The 21,663-nt window shown below is 35.5% G+C and overlaps 1 protein-coding gene across 5 annotated transcripts in view; it reads right to left on the reverse strand.

The window, feature by feature from the left end:
* Window positions 1–21,663, reverse strand: part of LOC131804684 (calcitonin gene-related peptide type 1 receptor-like) — a 79,474-nt gene that overhangs the window by 19,517 nt on the left and 38,294 nt on the right. For all 5 annotated transcript variants that reach the window (XM_059127741.1, XM_059127742.1, XM_059127740.1 and 2 more), the window contains exons 2-3: window positions 6,503–6,657; window positions 499–898 (exon numbers count right to left, since the gene is read on the reverse strand). In XM_059127741.1, the coding sequence (XP_058983724.1) occupies window positions 499–898; window positions 6,503–6,644 (542 nt within the window). In that variant the 5' untranslated portion in view covers window positions 6,645–6,657. The remainder of the gene's footprint in view (window positions 1–498; window positions 899–6,502; window positions 6,658–21,663) is intronic.

Consider the following 21,663-nt stretch of genomic DNA (forward strand, 5'->3'; position numbering starts at 1 on the left):
TCTCGGCAGAATAATGAAACATAAAAGGACGTGCTTGTTTTTTTTTTTTTTTTTTTTTTTTTGGCGTACAATTTTCCATATTCCCCAAATGAATGGAACAATTAAAAGAAAAGTTGGAAAAACGCTTTATGAATATAAAAGTATGCCTCGAAGTATATTTGGGGGAAAAACCAAAGAGCAGACAATATTTTTTTGCTTTTGCTTTTTACCCAAAGGTCTCATTTATGTTTAAGTAAGACAACTTTGTAGCATTTTCTGCCATCACCACGATTTCTGTTGGTGGTAATCTTTTAAAAGCATTCCTCAGACCAAAGGTAAGCCACTCAAATGTGTTACAAACAACTACGGCACTATCAAACAGCTTTCAGAAGTAGCAACAACAACAACTACATCGACAACGAACTCAAAAAAAAGCAGGAGAAAAACCCACAACCCACATCGTTTACATAGTTGTTGTCATTGTAAGTATGTTTCGCACATGTCCAACAGGATACTTACGTTTTATGGGCCAGAAATTTACTACTAAAGCCCTCAACAAAGTCCGGACAATACTGACTCAACACAGTGCCAGCTGGCGTACGTGGCCAACAAAGATAACCGTCGAAACGAAGTGGACAAAACAATTGTCCACCGGGTGTAGATGGTGTTGTTGTGGTTGAACCCTTTCCACTGGCGTTTAGCACGAGAGCGGTAGAATATTGCAGGGCCGATGATGCAGTGGTAGCATCAGATGTTGCATCGGTTTGTGTGGTAATTAGATTTGGTGCCAGTGTTGCTGCACTTATTGTGGCATACAGTTCATTACGTTCAGCATCGGTCACATCGACATTTTCAATATCGATGGAACCCTCATTGAGTATGGCATCTTCAACATAACGTGGTATGGCTGTGGGATATTCTGCAATGGAAGACAAAGACAAAACAGAAGATGAAAATGCGAATACATTTATAGGTAATAAATGATAACAATTGCCAGCAATGAGTGGCACTAATTCGATTGTTACATTTCGTTTGACATTTTATTTGCGGAGAAAATTACTGCTGAAAGCCATGTGAACTTTAAACTTTGCTTTTTTTGTGGAATTCTTGAAATTCTTGTCATTAATGCAACGACAGCTAAGCGAAAGAGTGAGCGAGGTAGCACTTTGAATTGTGGTTGTCTTGGGGAAAAATGTCCTCGTTCATTTGTCCAAACACGAACATGTCTATGAAGAATTCAGTTCTTCGAAAGTTACTTTTTTCGGAGAGACTTCCTAAAACAAGGAATAGGTATAGTCTCAACAAGGTTCTCGAGGAAATGGCTACCCAGCTTAAGCGTGTCTGTATCTGTGGAAATTTATGCATCCCCAATTAAGGGCAAATTTGGATATTAGCAGTCATTACAAACGTTTGTCCTTTTTTATAATAAACAAAATATTTTCATTTTCTTGCCATATATAACGTACAAATATAGAACAAGCCTTGACAGTCGGTAGACTTATCTAGTTGAATTGTATAGTATTTTCCTCCAACATTTGATCTTCTGCCCACAAAGAAGGTTTCGGGCCCCAAACATTATTTTCTCCAGTGGGTCGCAACCCTACTTTTTATACCCTACACCACATAGGGGTAAGGGTATTATGTCTTTGTGCATTTGTTTGTAACATGGAGAAGGAAGCGAGATAGACCCATAGTTACTTTTGAGGATCTCCATAGAATCACTTTCTGAGTTGATTTATGCATGTCAGTCCGTCTGTCCGTCCGTCTGTCCATGTATTTTTGTGAACAAAATGCAGGTCGCATTTATTATCCGATTGAGATAAAATTTTGCACAAATCATTTGTTTGGCCCAAGGACGAACCCTATTGAAATTGGAGATAATCGGTGAAAATTTAGATATTGCTCCCATATATATCTTCGTCCGATTTGCCGTTTTTTGTGCACTAAACGTGTAATATCAGCCCGAATACTGCACATACAAACAGATTAGGCCTGAAAATAAGTATGCCAAATTTGATCGAAATCGGTTCAGATATAGCTATAGCTCACATATATATGTTTTATCCGATTTGTTATTTTTGTCCTATGCAGCCGTAATATGCATACTGTAACAACAATATTTGAGGAAATATATCAAATACAGCTCAGAAATACCTTTGCTAAATTTTATCGAGATCGGTTCAGATTTGGATATAGCTCCCATATATAACTTAGTCCGATTTACTTTTTAATGTGCACCAAACGTCTAATATTTACCCAAATGGGATGAAATTTGGCACTTACGACCAGAAGTTAGTATGCCAAATTTGGTGAAGGTCGGTTCAGATATAGCTATAGCTCCCATATATATCGTTCATCCGATTTCTAGTATTTGGTACCCACAGCCGTAATATGCACTTCGTAACAACGATATTCAGGGAAATATATCAAATGCAGTTCAGAAATATCTTTGCCAAATTTTATCGAGATCGGTTCAGATTTGGATATAGCTCCCTTATATATCTTTATCAGATTTCAAATTAATTTTGCACCAAAGGGGCAATACAAGTCCGAATTTAAAAGATTTGAACTTTAAATTATAATTATAATCATAGCGTGTATGATTGAATTCTCCCATAAAAACTTTTAATTGTTACGTAGAGCTCTACTAAATTAGCAATGTGGTGTAGGGTATCAAAAAGTCGGCCCCGCCTGACTTTAGGACTTTCTTTACTTGTTATTTAATGCATATTTAGGAGCATTAAAACTTGTGTTAGGATTATACAAACTGCTGACCCTCTATGAAGTAGGTTTTGAAATGAATGGGCCAATATTGTGCATTTCGTATCGGACCTAAATAAATATATGCAAAGTTGGTGCAAAATCGAATTATCGCTTCTCTTTCTGTGCAGAAAATATGTTTTTTTTTTTTTTTTGAAAATTTCGACCTTTTGTGGGTCAGTTACCAGAAGGAGTGGACCGATATTGCCCATCTCCGAACTCGATTTAAGTTTTACAATAATATTATGATGTACCAATTTTGAATAAAAAGGGAATACTCCTTCCGAGAGTTATAGTGCGCACCAGTCCGCCAGACAGACAGGGGGGGCACCACTAGATCGGCACCAAAAGCCCTAAACGGATTTGGTCCAAAGAGACCAAGGGTTTAATACCTGTTTAACCTCCGCTAAAGTTTCGATAGAGGTAAGAGATATTTTAAGATAGTTTGCTGAAATTTTACCTTATTCCAGAAAAAGGAGTTTATATGGGCCCCTGGTTAGGTATAGCCGTAATATAATGCTATATTTTGTATGTTTCCGGCACAATTTCAACCTTATGAGCTCCAGTTTTTAAATATTTATGTATACCAAGTTCAGTAACATTTTTTTACTTTTGGAACACGTTTCAGAACATATTTGCAAACCGACCTCTTTATCTAAAAATTAAGCAATATATATCAGCTCTATTCGTACACTCTATTTACACCATATACCACGCATTACCAAAAGCTATTCATTGACTAACCCATAATTATTCTCATAGCAAAATTCATGAGGTCAGCTCTATTCATTCACTTGTATCAAGTGTAGTACCATTCAGTACTTTTCGTTCACATTGTAGTACGTATTTCCGAAAATCGCCCCTTTAGCTAAACGATTTACATTCACAGTGACCCAAAACCAAAATTCATTATTTCAGTTCTACTCCTACACTAAACTTAATTTCAAGATTTTCATCTGAATCCGTTCGCATAATTCCAAATAGTACTATTTAATACTTTTGCTTAACTAATCCCTCTCGCAGAAAATTTTCTTTATAGCTCGTTCGGAATATCACGTCTTATAAAGATGATGCTTTCATGTAAATGGTGAGGAGTACTGAAATTTGATATTAAAATTTGTTGGACAATACAAACTTTTTCTTTGCGAAAATGGTACATTTTTATACCCTCTACCATTCTATGGAGGGTATATTAACTCGAAATATTCTTGATCAGCGTAAAATTCTAAGACGATCTAGCGATGTCCGTCTGTCTGTCCGGCTGTTTGTAAATGGGCCATGTCTGTCCGCGTTTTCGTATAGCCCCCATATAACGGTACCTCCCGATATTCTGTTTTTTTTTTTTTGTGATTTTAGCGACATTATTAACCGGAATTATTTAAAATTTCGTATTTTAAGTTCGTAATGGGTACTACAGCCTATGACAAAAATATTTGTATGCAGGTTCACGTCTTCGTATAGCCCCCATACAACGGTACCTCCCGATATTCGGCATTTTGATGATTTCAGCAATGTTATTCACAGGCATCGTTTCAAATTTCGTATTGAAAGATACCAATGGGTACTACAGCCTGTGGCAAAAATTTCTGTATACAGGCTCAGATCTTCGTGTAGCCCCCATAAACGGTACCTCCCGATATCCGGTATTTTCATAATTTTTGCGATATTATTTACCGGAATTATTTCGAATTTCGTATTTGCGTATGCTGAATACTACAGCATATGACAACAATTTTTATATGGTACCCCCAAACAACGGTACCTCCCGATAGTCGGTATTTTGACGATTTCAGCAACATTATTCACCGGAACCGTTTCAAATTTCGTATTGAAAGATCTTAATGGGTACTACACCTTATGACAAAAAAATTCGAATGTAGGTCCACGTCTTCGTATAGCCTCCATGTGGCGGTATACGTCTTCGCTAGCTGTTTTCGGATTTTTTTTTAAATTTATCAATTTCCTTCAAAATGGTGGAGGTAATTAAAAGTTCGGCCCGGCCGAACCACCATTTAGACCGAATTTAAAAAATTTCGAAAAAGATAACATTCGCCAAAAATTCTTTTAACATTTTAAAAATACCGAATATAGCCGTTATATTAGGGCCTGTACGAAGTGCACCTACGTAGGCCTTGGTTGTCACAAGCCATTAGCATATTCAAATTCGAAACTTGAAATAAACGGTGAATAATGCATAGAAAATTTTCTGTCACAGGCTGTAGCTTCCATTATGAACTTCAAATACGATATCTCAAACAATTTCGGTGAGTATTGTACCTAAAATCGTCAAAATACCGAATATTGGGAGGTACCGTTATATGGGGCTATACGAAACGTGGACTTGCACAGACAATTTTCAGTCTCAGGCTGTAGTGTCCATTTCGAACTTCAAATGCCAAATATGAAACAATTCCTGTGAATGTTGTCGCTAAAATTATCAAAAGATAGACATGTGCGCAAAATTTTAGCCTTCTATCTCAATTCGTTCGAAAGATAGCGTGATTACAACAGACAGACAGACGGACATGGCTAAATCGTCTTAGAATTTTACGCTGATCAAGAATATATACTTTGTTGGGTCTAAGATCATTATTTCGATGAGTTACAAACGGAATGACAAAATGAATATACCCTCCATAGTATGGTGGAGGGTATAAAAATGTGAAGTTTATAAGCTGGGACTCTTAGATTTGGCGTAACGGCCACATATCCCGGGAATTTTTGAAAATTTGTACTCCAAAAGTATGAAAACTACAATGGAGCACAAAATAGTATGTACCATTATTAAGATACAGGTAAGAGTTGGAACATAAAAAAGTTGACTTCTAAAATTAAAAATTTGGAACAAAGATGGATTTTTATACCCTCCACCACACTATGGAGGCTATATTAACTTTGTCATTCCGTATTTGACGTTAGCAATGGATGCTATAGCCTGTCATAGAAAATTGTCTATACTGGCCTAGGTCTTCGCACAGCTCCGATATAACGGTACCTCCCTATATACGATATTTTGATGATTTTAGCTACATTATTCACCGTTTATTTCAAGTTTCAAATTTGAATATGGCAATGGCTAATGGCAAACAACGCCTATGTAGGTCCACGTCTTATAGACTCCAATATAACGACTATATTCGGTACTTTTAAAATTTTAACAGAATTTTTTAAGGATTTTATTTTTTAAAAATATACAAATTCGCAAATGGTGGAGGGTATTCAAAGTTCGGCCCGGCCGAACTTACCGCTTTTTAACTTGTTTATAATCAAGTGGTATGAAAAATTCTTAACGGTACAACATAAATATTGAGCGCTTGAAAAGAGGTAGAACTTTGATTAAATTACATTTGGGCTGAGATAAGTCTGGATTTGTGGCTTTGTTTTACAAAAGTACTAAAGGGTACAACATGGCTATTGAGTTGTTATTTTTTCGCAAGATACAAAATGAGTCTGTACTTTTGCAAATTATTACTTTAAGAAAACGAAAAGTACGAAATTGTACACTATACTTTTGTTCTTTACAAGTTTTCACGAAGGCACTTTTGGCGTGTTTATTCCGCTACAGCTCATTTTCTAATTTTGTTTTATATATATTTTTCTACTACTACCATTAGAATCCCGGTCTACTTAAAGCCATTATTACTCGTTGGTATTACAACATTGGCTTGTGCTTCACAATATATTATTGTCTAATTGCTTCATACATTTGCACTTAGTTAATTAATTGTGTGTCCACGATCAAATTAACTAACTAATTAATTACCTGTGCTGCTGGCCGACGTTTCATTTAGCTGCTGTGACTGGTTTTTGTACTTTACCATGCAGTCCACAAAGAGATGTGAGAGAAATTCCTTTAAATTGGCCTCGCGTTTCGGCCGATGTAGATGGCTTAAGATGAAATCCATTTTGTTAATTTAGCTGAAAAGAGACACAAAATAAAAACAAAACAAAATAATTAAACACACGAACAAACGTTTTTAATATCCCATACACGATTTTCGGCTTAAAGCACATAAACACATTACTTGATAAAGAATTTTAGAACATTCAGAAGTTAAGGAAATATATCATTTGTCCCTCATAAAAATAATGGTTTAGGATCTATGTTTCTGGAAGAAATCCGTTTCAGAATATTTGAAGTAGATTTAGCCATAGGAGTCTGGCTGGTGCGATTTGCTCCAAACTTTCCACATCGTAATATTTTTGCCATATTTTTTATGCAATTTTAAGATGGACAATATGAGTCCACTTCTTCTATTACTTCGCAGAAACATAAACAATTTTAACAATTAACAAGTAATAAAGCATTAAGGCTAGGCCAAAGTTTAAATATCCTCCATCATTTGAAAAATTTTGGAAATTTTCAACACAAAGAAATTAAATATTAAAATCCGTTAACCGAATATAGGGTATTATATTCGAAGACGTGGACCTGCATAACCATTTTTTGCCATGGGCCATTACAAAAATCAAATACGAAACTTTAAACAATTCCGGTGTATAGTGTCGCAAAAATACCGAATATAGGGTACCGATATTTAGAGTCTATACGAAGACCTGGACATACATAGGCAACTTTTGTCATAGACTATAGCACCCATTAGGAACTTCAAATACGAAATTTGGAACAATTCTGGTATTAACCATTAGGAACTTCAAAAAAGAAATTTGAAACAATTCCCGTGAGTAATGTCGCTGAAATCATCAAAATACCGAATATAGTGAGGTACCCATATATGGGAGTTATTCGGAGACCAGAAACTGCATAGAAAAATTTCTGTCATGGATTGAAGTACCTTATAAGAACCTCAAATACGAAATTGAAAACAATTTCGGTAAATAATGTCACTGGAATCATCAAAATACCGAATATAGGGAGGTATATATATATGGGGCAATTCGGAGACCTGCAGCTGCATAGACAATTTTCTGTCATAGATTGAAGTACTTATAAGAACTTCAAACAATTCGGGTGAATAATGTCACTAAAATCATTACAATTTCTAATAATTATATGGGGCTATACGAAGACCTAGACCTACGTAGACAATTTTCTGTCACAGACTGTAGTACCCATTACGAACTGTCATTACGAAATTTGAAACGATTTCAGTGAACCATGTCGCTAAAATCATCGAAATACCGAATAAGCCATTGAAATTCCAAAAAGTGCAAGAACTTAAACCGTAACAGAAAGAAAATAGACTCAAAAGAGCTAAAGAGTTACTTCGCTTGGCCGAAAGTGGTGAACTGCCGAATTTGGGTTTCTCCGTCTACGTGAGAAAACCTTCGTTGTCCGGCAGTTTGTAAACAAACAAAATGATCGTGTTTAATGAACATTTGCGCCATCGGTTGGGCAGCCAGAACTCCAGCGCCGGCCATGGTGATGGTGTGGGCCGCGAATATGGCGAAAATATTCTGGAGGGTGTATTAAAGCCTTGGGCACGCAAACATTTTGGTCGCAGACCTTGGACATTCCAACAGGGCTCAGCACCATAGCACTCAGCACGCGCCACCCAAAAATGGTCTCAAAATGAGGTTCCTCTCTTCATTTCCAGCGCACAATGACCACCAAAATCTCCGGATACCAATCCGTTGGACTATCGTGTCTGGAGTATTTTGGAAAGCAATGTTGGCTCTAAAAAATACCAAAGTGTCGATCACCTCAAGCAAGCGTATTTGGGCAGTGTGTGATGGTTTCATTAGCCGTTTGAAGGCTATAATTTGTGCCAAAGGTGACCAATTCGAACAAATCTAAACTTATTCAAAAATTTGATCCTATTTCCGATATTTTTTGCTTTCATTCAATAAAATAAAAAAAAAATATGTAAAAATTATGGCGTTTGACTTTGTTGCAGTTTTTTATCTCTCCCTGTATATAGGGAGTCACAGCCCTGTAGGAAATGTCAATAGAAAATCTATGCTGACCTACTTTTGACATTGTCAATAGTATTACTGGAACCCCACTGGAATTTGTAGGAATAAGTACAGATTTGGATACAGATCCCATAAATGTCTCTTCATCCGATTTCAAATCATTTATATGGACGCTGCTCAGGAACATTGGCCTAAATTTAACATTTTTGTCAAAGAGATTTTCTACCCAATTAGAAATCAAGACGCAAAATAAGGACCAAATCAATTGAAACCTGTAAGGAAATGTCGCAAGTCAGGATCATTGACCTTCTTTTAAATGTGTTTATATTTGGTGCACAATAAAGGGGATATATATGGAAGTTATATCCGAATTTGAACCGTTCTCGATGAAGAGGTGTTGTAGTATAAATGATATCTGCTTTCAAACATCATGGTAGTGGAGTGCATATTACAAATATAGGGGACATAAACCGCAAATCGGATGAAAAATATATATCGGAGATATAGCTATATCTAAATCGATATTCTCCAAAATCATCAAACACACTTCTGGACTGAACTTGGTAGTGTGTGCTAAAATTTATTTGTTTCGGACTGATATTACGCACTTGGTGCAAAAAAACGTATAAATCGGACGACCCTATATATGGGAGCTATATCCAAATCAGAAATAATAGTTTTAGACCCTAGGTCCCTTTGGACCAAATTTGTTTCAGAACATTTGGAGTCGATCTACCGATGTCCGTCCGTCCGTCTGTCTGTCTGGCTGGCTGGTGCGCACGATAACTCTCGAAGGGAGTATCTGATTTGATTCAAACTTGGCACATCGTACTACTTTTGTCAAACTTAGATCGAGTTCGAGATGAGCAATATCGGCCCACTCCTTCTGGTACCTCCCACACAAAATGTCAACATTTTCAAAGAAAATAATTTATTGCACCGAAAGAGAAAGGATAATCCGATTTTGCTCGAACTTTGCGAATCCTCACATTTTCATCAATGCTAGGTCATGTGCGAAAATGGACAATATCGGTCCACTCCATCAGGGACCTCCACCACAAAGGGTCAAAATTTTGAATAATTAAAGCTCTTATAAAATGTGATGTAAGAGTCCGATAGTCCTCAAATTCCACACATCCTAATAATTTTATTAGCCTAAGGTCTGGTGTTAAGAGGCAATACATCGGCCCACTTCTCTTGGTACCTCCCCCACAAAAGGTCAAAATTTTCAAAAAATATATATATAATATATTTTTTTGCACAGAAAGAGAAACCACTCCATGAAGTACCTCCTCCACAAAGGGTTAACATTTTGAATAATTATAAATCTTAAATAATGTAATGTAAGGATCCGAACGTCTTCAAATTTCACACATTTCAATATTTTTATAAACCCAAGATCTTGTGCTAACATGGCATGTATCAGTCCACTCCTTCTGGTACATCCCCCACAAAGTGTCGAAATTTTGAATACCCATGAAGCTCATAAAACGTCAAATTAACATCCGATTCCATTTAGACTTGGCACATCTCAATATTTCTATCAACACAAGATCTGTTATAAAGGAGGTATAGATTGAACCACTTCTTCTGGTACCTCCCTTATACATAGGGTTCAAGATTTTGAAAACCAAAACTCTCAAATAAAGCGAAATAAATATCCGAATCTCTTTAAATTTCACACAAACAAATATTTTTGCTAACACAAGATCTGTTTTGAAGTTGATATATATCTGCCAACCCCTTCTGGAGTCACAATTTTCAATAATTATATCTGTTATAACTTTCCAAACAATTTTGCAATACTTAAGTACTTTCTATTCTCAAATATTTCTCTCAATAAGAAGCCTGATATGAATACGAAATTTATCGGTATTTATTATTTAGGATAAAATTGGGCATAAATATCCTTTCTTGTATTGTTGCCAAATATTTCGCTCAATATTTTTTATTCGTATCAGATGAAGTATAAAAGTGGAATATTTCGGTAGACTCTATCTTGTAAATCACGCACTTTTAACACTTTCTAAATATTATTACATATCTCATATAAAGTGAAGGAGTGATTCGATATAATCCATACCAGGAACGTCGGAATATTTATATCATATTTTTGGGTCCGATACGAAATGGACAATATTGGCCCATTCCTTGGGAACCTGCTCCATAGAGTGCCAAACGTTTGAATAATTGTAGCACTAGTCAAATTATATTTAAATAATCGAACACTGGCTGAGGGTATATATATGGCGGCAATACCGACTGGTACTTTTTAACTTGTTGTTTTGTAGTTAAGCACACTAAAGTCTTACATTTACAACTCATCGTGTTTTATTACGACGTCGAGTTTCGGACTAGAACCTTCGGGATCATGGTCGACGTTACTCATTACATGGTGATAAAAAAATAAAGTTCTTTTGATTTGTAATTTTTCAAAGAATATCCCCATAAGTCGTTCTTCTTCAAGCCCCTTTTTCTGCACAAAATTTACGAAATAAAAAAAATTAGGTAAGGACCTATCTTTATTTCGGTATCGATGTCTTTATAGTTATTAAGTTAATGCAAATTTTGATTACAGTTTTCGACTTTTCCATTGACTCACTACCTGCAATTACAAAAAAACTGCGAATTATTTACCCAACAAACTTATTACGAGAATAACAGATTTTCTCATAAATTCTTCTTCTCCAACCGTTAATTATGAGACTTTTACTTAATGTTGTTTTAGTCTAAGTTGGGACAGCAAAGAATTTGCCGGAGGAGAGTAAGTAAGCAGTGAATGAATGTCAAAAGTTTTGATATGGTTGAACTATTGCTAAGCGATTACAAATTGTCTTTGGAATAGGACATACTTTTAACCTTTTGGAAAAACGTATAAAAGCAAAAAGTTTCTTACAAAACAACAGCACAAATTGTTGACAGAGTTTTTTTTACTCATAAACATTGCAGAGGTGAAATACTTTCATTGGGACGTTAAACATGTTTTGATCGCTGCAAAGAAATTTTGTAATATCTATTAATTTGGAATTTCTACACAATATTCAGGCATGTGTTTAATGTTTGATAGAATATCTTTGCTTGTTATGATAAAGATTAAAACCTTAAACAGAAATGATTATGTTTAATATATTTTTTGGATTTTTGTTTTCTTAAAATAACCCAAACTTTTTGACACTAAATTTAGATACCGATAGTTAAAGCTACACTATTTTCAAATCCTAAATTATTGTTTGTTCCCTGGATATATTTGCATGTAACATATTGTAATGTCCGAGGTTTGAAAAGTACGAACTCGGGTTTCAAACTTTTAGAGAGGTATAAACATTCAAGGCTTTCTGAACTAGATCTGATTCAGAGATATGTTTAAGTTGGAACCAAATGTCGGTTGGAGCCGTATTTAATAATTTTTTTTGTAAGTTTAAAATAGTAAATAATAAGCTAAAAAGCAGTAAGTTCAGCCGGGTCGAACTTTGAATACCCTCCACCATTTGGAACGAATTTGAAAATTTAAAAAAAAAATAAAATCCTTAAAAAATTCTGTTAAATTTTAAAAGTACCGAACATTGCCGTTATATTGAGGTCTATATGACGTGGACCTACACAGGCATTGTTTGCCATTAGCCATTACCATTTTCAAATTCGAAACTTGAAATAAACGGTGAATAATGTAGCTAAAATCATCAAAATATCGTATATAGGGAGGTACCATTATATCGGAGCTGTGCGAAGACCTGGACCAGCATAGACAATTTTCTGTCACAGCCTATTGCATCCATTACTAACGTCAAATACGATATCTCAAACAATTTCGGTGGGTATTGTACCTAAACTCGTCAAAATACCGAATATAGGGAGGTACTGATGTATGGGGCCTATGTGAAGACCTGGACCTGCATAGACATTTTTCTGTCACAGACTTTTGTTCCCATTACGAACTCTAAATACGTAATTTGAAACAATTCCGGTGAATAATGACGCTAAAATCATCAAAATACCGAATTTTGGGAGGTACCGTTATATGGGGCTATACGAACGCCTGGACCTGAACAGACAATTTTCTGTCATAGGCTGTAGTATCCATTACGAACTTCAAATACTAAATTTGAAACAATTCCGGTGAATAATGCCGCAAATATCATCAAAATACCGAATATAGGGAGGTACCATTATATGGGGGCTATAGGAAGACGTAGACCTGCCCAGATAATTTTTTGTCATAGGCTTTAGTATCCATTTCAAACTTGAAATTCCAAAGTTGAAACATTTCCGGTGAATAATGTCGCTAAGATCATTAAAAATACCGAATATCGGGAGGTACCGTTATATGGGGGCCTTATGAAACGTGGACCTACATGGCCCATTTACGAACTTAGCCTGCCTACTGGAAAAATAAACAGGTGTGCAAAATTCTAGCCTTCTATCTCAGTTCGTTCGAGAGATAGCGTGATTACAACAGACAGACAGACGGGCAGACAGACAAACGGACAGATAGACAGACAAACAGACGGACATGGCTTAATCGACTTCGAATTTTAAGCTGATCAAGAATATATATACTTTGTTGGGTCTGACATGAGTATTTCGAGGAGTTACAAACGGAATGACAAAGTTAATATACCCTTCATATTATGGTGGAGGGTATAAAAATCCAGACACAAGAGTCCAACGGATTGGTATCCGGAGATTTTGGTGGCCATTGTGCGCTGGAAATGAAGCGAGGAACTCCATTTTGTAACCATTCTTTTTTTTGTGGCACGTGCTGTTTCCTATGGTGCTGAGTCCTGTTGGAATGTCCAAGGTCTGCAGCCAAAATGTTTGCGCACCCAAGGCTTTAATACACCCTCCAGAATATTTTCGCGATAATATTCGGCATTTATTCTGATGCCACGACCGATTAATATGAGCGGAGAGCGACCATCGGCTGTTATGGCGGCCCACACCATCACCATGGCCGGCGCTTGAGTTCTGTGTGGCGAACAGAAGGTGCTCATTTTCAGCTGACAAGTAAACACGATAATTTTGTTTTTATACCCTACACCACAAGGTGGTCAGGGTGTTATGTATTTGTGCATTTGTTTGTAACAGACAAAAGGAAACGAGATAGACCCATAGTTCCTTTTGATGATCTGCATAGAATCACATTCTGAGTCGATTTATGCATGTCCGTCCGTCCGTCTGTCAGTCCGTCCGTCTCTCCATGTATTTTTGTAAACAAAGTAAAGTTCTCATTTATTGCCCTATCCAGATGAAATTTTGCACAAATCATTTGTTTGGCCCAAGGACGAACCCTATTGAAATTGGAGATAATCGGTCAAAATTTAGATACAGCTTCCATATATATCTTCGTCCGATTTGTCTTTTATTGTGCACCAAACTTGTTATATCAGTTCGAATAGTATGGAATTTTGCACGTACGATCAGATTGAGCCTGAAAATAAGTATGCCAAATTTGATCGAAATCGGTTCAGATATAGCTATAGCTCCCATATATATTGTACATCCGATTTGTTATTTTTGTTCTCCGCAGCCGTAATATGCACTCTGTAACAACAATATTTGGGGAAATATATCAAATACAGCTCAGAAATACATTTGCTAAATTTTATCGAGATCGGTTCAGATTTGGATATAGCTCCCATAAATAGCTTCATCCGATTTACTTTATATTGTGCACCAAACGTCTAATATTTGTCCAAATGGGAAGGAATTTGGCACTCACGACCGAATTGAGTCTAGAAGGTAGTATGCAAACTTTGGTGAAGATAGGTTCAGATTCAGCTATAGCTCCCATATATACTGTGCATCCGATTTGTTATATTTGTTAGCCACAGCCGTAATATGCACTCCGTAACAACGATATTCAGGGAAATATATAGCAAATTTTTATCCGATTTCAAATTAATTGTGCACCAAAGGGGCAATACAAGTCCGAATTTAAAAGATACAAATGCTACGGCATATAAAGTCCTTTGAACTTTAAATTATAATTATAATCATAGCGTGTATGATTGAATTCTCCCATAAAAACTTTTAATTGTTATGCGGAGCTCTACTAAATTAGCAAAGTGGTGTAGGGCATCATAAAGTCGGCCCAGCCCGACGTTAAGACTTTCTTTACTGTTTTTTTTTTTTAAACTGCTGGACAACGAATGTTTTCTCATCGGAGAAAAACAAATTCGGCAGTTCACCACTTTCGGCCAAGCAGTGCAAGTTCTTGCAGTATTTGGAATTTCAATGAGTTTACCCCGAGCTCATTTTTCAACATTTGCCGAATGGAATATTGCGATATGTTCAGCTCACGAGCCATTTTTTGGCCACTGCTACGCGGGTTTCGATCTTTACTTTTCGAACCATTTCTGCTGATGTGTCTGTTTTCTACCGCCCATTTCCTTGACGTCGGGCTACGCTACCAGTATCACGGTAACGAGCGGTAGTACGAGACACAAAATATTTATTCACATTTAAATGCTGGAGTGCTCTAACGATAGCCACTTGTGGCTTTCCAGCCAAATATAAAGAGATCACACTATCACGCTTGAATTCCATCACGAATAACTTTTTTTCTGGAAATTTTAACACCAAAATGCTTTAGTACGCTTGTAAACAATATAATGAGCTGTCAATGGAATAATTTTAACAGCTGTCGGACGAGTGGCCTAGAAATGCCAGCAGTCTGAAGTTGGTTGCAGTTTTTTCATCTCACTTTGTAAGTTGTGGTCAAAAACATTCATGACCAACTATGCAATTGTCACTATGCTAAACTATTAAGATGTCTTATCCTCCGGCCTTCGTATCATTCTGCATTTTGCCAGACATTGCTAATGCGAAAATATTGTTTTCCACAATAAAATGACATCAACTAGCAAGATAAGTGAAGCACATTCGTATTTGCATGTAAAATAATACAATTAAGAAAAAAGAACGTTTGCAAAATTTATTATTCACGGCGAGGATAGAAAGAAAGAGAGGATGAAAAGAAATGTTGCGGCACAGTCATTTCTTATTTAAGTGTTTGTATATCAAAATTTCCTTTACAATTTAAGAATGAAACTCAAAATAAACATTCAATTATTTTTCTTTTTAGGCGAAAATTGCAGTTTCATTTTCATCCGATTGAAAGATGAATTTACTTCACGGATCGTTGATTGAGTGAGTGATTTATTATCGCTTGTTTTTGACCAGTGAAATTAGGTACGATTGCAAATACCAATGAAGAAAGCAGAACACAAACAGATTTTTTTTGTTTAAGCAGCAATACAAATTAAAGCTTTTAATGAGGAACACACATACAAACACACACACACACACTAATGGACCACCTCTGGCGTACTGAAAAGAATCTGTGATAATTTATATTTCTTCTAATCAGATTTAATATTTGCTTTCATTTGATTTGAAAAAAATGCCATGTCATTTAAAATCCATGCAAGTTTGTATTGACATTTCCATTACGGGTGTCCATTAGGTCTGAAAATCAGAAGGAAGAAAAAAAACGCAACAGAATTACATTTTGCCTGAGAGCACGCCAGAGTAGCCTTTTACCTGCGGCAATGATTGCTTTGCTCTGGGCATGACTAATTAGAATACATTAAATGAAATGAAATGACTGCAAGTGAAAGGTCGCCGCCAGCTGAAATGTGAGAAGCATATCCAGCAATCCATCTGTATTTATGTATGTCAACAGAAGTGATGTATATGTGAACACACACACACATGCACATAAAAGTACTTAGCAGCTTGCTGTCGGGTTGCAAGAAGTGCATTAAAAATACATGGAATAATAAAACACATAACTTTAATTAAATCAACTGAACGGAGGAATTCTAATGTATAAAACCGCTAAAAGCAAGAACAACTTTGTATGTAAGCTTTAACATTTCAAGGTTAATAAAATTATTGCATTTAATCACCGACAAGTTACAAAGTAAATACATTTATGAAAAACCAGTAAGAAAATGTTATGGCTCAGGAGAGCTGGAAGTGTCCATAGAGCAATGAAAATGAAACAAGTGTATCAAGGACTCCTATGTAATGATGTGCGGGAAGATACCCTAAACCACTTTGCATATTTAGTAGAGCTTCACATATCAAATAAAAGTTCTTATGGGGAATTTGTGAGAATTAGATCATACCAACTATGATTATAGTTATAATTTAAAGTCCAAAAGAACTAATATATGAGGGGAATATCCTCCTCTGAAGATAATACCCTGACCACCTTGTGGTGTAGGGTATAAAAATACACATACTTAGAAATACAACAACGTTATGAGAAAACTAAAATAGTATTGGAAAGAGCAGAAATTGAAATCGAAATTGATCGAAATCGGTTCAGATATAGCTATAGCTCCCATATATATTGTTCATCCGATTTGTTATTTTTGTCCTCCACACCCATAATATGCACTCTGTAACAACAATATTTGGGTAAATATATCAAATGTAGCTCAGAAATACCTTCGCTAAATTTTATCGAGATCGGTTCAGATTTGAATATAGCTCCCATATATATCTTTATCCGATTTCAAATTAATTGTGCACCAAATGGGCAATACAAGTCGGAATTTAAAAGATACAAATGCTTCGGCATATTTAGTCCTTTGAATTTTAAATTATAATTATAATCATAGGGCGTATGATTGAATTCTCCCTCAAAAACTTTTAATTGTTATGTGGAGCTCAACTAAATTAGCAAAGTGGTTTAGGGCATCATAAAATCGGCCCCGCCCAACGTTAGGACTTTCTTTACTGAATGGTTAATATATACATTGCAATACATTTTGGCACATATGGCCGAATTCATCCTGGAAGAAAGTGTGTCAAATTTGGTGAAAATCGGTTCGCATAAAACTAAAGCAATCATATGTAGAATAGAACAAGTAAGCAAAGGCTACAGTCGAGCGGGGCCGACCGTTGAATACCCTACAACACTATAATAAAGGATACAGTTTACATAGGCGAGATACTCGAAAGAATTCCACAAGATATTGTGACAAATAATAAAAGAAACTATCAGGTTTCGTTCTCTAATTTTCGAATAATAGCAACTTATACTAATTTGCTCATTTCCAATTTATTGGTAGATGTTGCATTTAAATGGTCTTCCTAGATCTGGAACCAATATTTTCCAAAGACCTATAATCTCTCAGAAGTGGCAAAAGATTAACATTTATTATTGGTTTTTGACTGAAACGCATCTATATGAGATACGGACATTTGACTATATTCTTCATCGAAATCAGCGTTAACGAAATAGTCAGAAGTGCGTCTTTCCTGTATTTGTGAATTCTCCAAAAAGTCACTGGAATGGACATTTTCTTATTTTGTCTACAAAAGTTGGCAAACTATTTCACACATTGAATATTTTTGGATGGCCATCCAAAACTTCTTGGCTTTTGTAATGTCCGGTAACCCCCATTCAAATGTGCGTGAGAATCGGGCGATAATTACGACCTGCAGACAATTTTGCAGTTTTCTGGTCCATTTTAACCCCTAAATATATGGCGATCATCTCCAAAAAGAGTAAACTTCTATTCTGACCCTCATCTTATCCCCATGCAAAATTTCGTAAGGATCGTGCCATAAATGCGATCTGTATATGATATCCTGATATCTTAACTACTTAGTTTTGTTAGCTGTAGAAATATTACCAAATGTTTAATTCAAAATGAAAATATGCCAAAAATATGACAAAATTGAAAAATTATGAGAAAATTTTACAAAATCAATATTTTCATCTTTAGAGAGATATTTTTATGAGATTTTTTTAGACGTTTTTTCTTTCCTGCCAAGAGGCCATTCTGAATTAATGAGAACTGTGGAAATCAGTTCAGCCGTTCTCGACATATAAGAGATTTTTCAAGCATATCTTCTTTGATAAACGTATATATCGCACATATTTTGCTATATATCCGTTTTGTTGGGTGTAAACATCAATGTAAAGATCAGAAGTAACCTTGTCCTGGCTTTGTGATTTCGCCGGGATTTAAAATATTCGCGGTTTAATGAAAAATTTTGAATTTTTTCAACACAAAAGATATGGTCTATTTTACCCGCTAAATATTATCCGATGACCACCCAAATTGGTAGGCCTCTTCCCCGCCCTAAACTCTAGCTACATGTGAAATTCCGCGTCGATTGGTCTATAATTGCGACCTGTATAGCTACTGCAAAATCCGAAATTTTTTCAGTATTTGGTCCATTTCAACCCCTAAACATTTGGCGATCATCTCCAAAAGAAATAGGGTTCTATTTTGACCCCAGACCCACCTTCATTCTAAATTTCGTGAAGATCGGACCATAATTGCGACCTGTAGAGTGATTACAAATTAACATGGACAGACGGACAGACGGACGGACGGACATACATAGCTAGATCGACTCAGCTCGGCGAGCTAGGAAGATCCATATATACTTTCCTATGTGGGAAACCAATATTTCGAGGTGTTACATAATTTTTGGGCCAATCAAACTTATAATACCCCCAACACATAGTGTTGTAGGGTATAAATATATATATATATTATTTTTAGAGATCGGTTGAGATTTGGATATGCCTGCCAAAAAGTGTAATATAAAAATCCCATATATTAGTTTCTTTTGTTTTCTGATCTAAAGTCATACTGCGCATCCAAAAACGATCATTGTTCGTATGATCTACTTCACACAAAGTCCCAATAAAAACGTTTATTTGTTACGAGTAGCTCTACTGAATTTGAACATTGGTGTATGGTATCATAAAGTCGGCCCGGACCGACTTTTGACCTTTCCTTATCGATTTAGTTCTACTTTAATAATCTGCTGGATTTTTCATGTAATTCTTGAACCCTTTGAATTTTGTCATGCAAATGTCTTTGAAACACTACTCAACATTCGAATGACGATTTCAAAACACTCTATAACACATTAAAAAAATATAATTCTTCGTAAAATAAAAACAAGTAAAAATGCTGTAAATTCGGCCGGGCCGAACTTTTAATACCCTCCACTATTTGGTACAAATTTGGCGATTTCCAAAAAAAAAAAATAAATAAATAAATAAAATCCGTTAAAAATTCTGTTAAAATATTAAAAATACCGAATGCCTATACGACGACGTGGACCTGCATAGGCAACTTTTGTCATAAGTTATTACAATATTTAAAAGTGAAACTTGAAGAAAAATCAGTTTATAATGTAGCTAAAATCATCAAAGTACCGAATATGGGGGGTACCGTTATATGGGGACTATACGAAGACTTGGACCTGCACAGACAATTTTCTGGCATGGGCTGAAGTATCCATTACGAACTTCACATGCGAAATTTGAAACGATTCCGGTAAACAATGTCGCTTAAATCATCAAAATACCGAATATCGGGGGGTACCGTTATATGGGGGCTACACGAAGACGTGGACCTACATGGCCCATTTTCTGTTTTATGCTGCAATATCTATTACGAACTTCAAATACCAAATTTGGAATGATTCCGTTAAATAATGTCGCTAAAATCATCAAAATACCGAATATCGGGGATACCGTTATATGGGGGCTATATGAAGACGTGGACCTACATGGCTCATTTTTTGACTTAGGATGTAGTATCCATTACGAACTTCAAATACCAAATTTGAAACGATTCCGGTAAATAATATCGCTAAAATCATCAAAATTAACAAAATTAATATACCCTCCATAGTATGGTGGAGGGTATAATAAAGTATTGCCGATTTCCACAAATAAAGTGCAATTTTCCCACAGAGAGGCAATTAAAAGCCATAATACATGGTCTTCATTGTAATTTTGTTAGCCAAAAAGCACACACACGGAGGGGGTTCAAAATAATAAACACAACAAAATCAAAAACAAACATCAGAATGAAATGCAATCAACGCTCGCTAAAAATCTCAAAATTGAAAAAGTGCCTATAAACGGAAACCATTCGGATAATTGGGTTTTCTTTTACTCAGAAGCTAATAAATAATCCAAACAGCTACAATAATAACAACAACATCATCATCCGACAAAATCATTAACAGACAAAGATATGCAGACGAAGTTTATTGATTTTGGCCAAATGATGTGTTTACACGATAAAAACCAGGTGTAGTGATGAGCCCATTAATTAAAAATTTGATACCTCTGCAAAATAAACGATATTTCGATATTCCACCGAAAATATTCTCAATAATTGTGTTGATTTAAATAATGCAATAAAAATGTTTCTTACACCGGCTATAACTAGGTGACGACAACATATTTTTCTCATTTCCACAAATGAGCGTTGATAAAAAAGAAAAATAGAAATCCAGAGATAAAATATGAGAAATATGAAAACAATAAATTTTAGCAGAATAAAAGAACGAAATAAAGAAAATACAGAACTTGAAATCTAGTTTGTAGATAGAAATATATCTGACAAATTTTACACATGTAATAGCAAACAAAAATTTGGCAATTTTCAAAAAAAAAAAAAAATAAAATCCATTCAAAAATTCTGTTAAAATCTTAAAAATACAGCATATAGCCGTTATATTAGGGTCTATAAAACGACGTTGGCCTGCATAGGCAACTTTTGTCATAGACCATCACAATATTCAAATGCGAAACTTGAATAAAAAAATTCGTTGAATAATGTAGCTAAAATCATATAAAAAATTCCGAATATAGGGAGGTACCATTATAAGGGAGCTATACGAAGATGTGTACCTGCACAGACAAATAATATTGAAATATTTCCGTCGCTTAAATCACCAAAATACCGAAAATAGGAAGGTACCATTATATGGGTGATATACCAAAACGTGGACCTATATGGCCCATTTTCAATACCAAAAGTCAGACGTAATATACCTTTGAGTAACATTTTATCAACCTACTTCATTTCGTTCGGATGCTAGAGTGATTTCCACAGACGGATAGACGGATGGACATCACTAAATCGACATAGAATTTAATGCTGATCTAGAATATACAGGGTGAGATGAAAAAAACTGCAACTAGCTGTAGACTGCCGACAGTTGTTTAAATTATTCCAGTGACTCATTATATTGTTTACAAGCGTACAA

Source organism: Musca domestica, unplaced genomic scaffold (genome assembly GCF_030504385.1).
Source record: "Musca domestica strain aabys unplaced genomic scaffold, Musca_domestica.polishedcontigs.V.1.1 47, whole genome shotgun sequence".
In the NCBI taxonomy this organism is placed as follows: Eukaryota; Metazoa; Arthropoda; class Insecta; order Diptera; family Muscidae; genus Musca; species Musca domestica.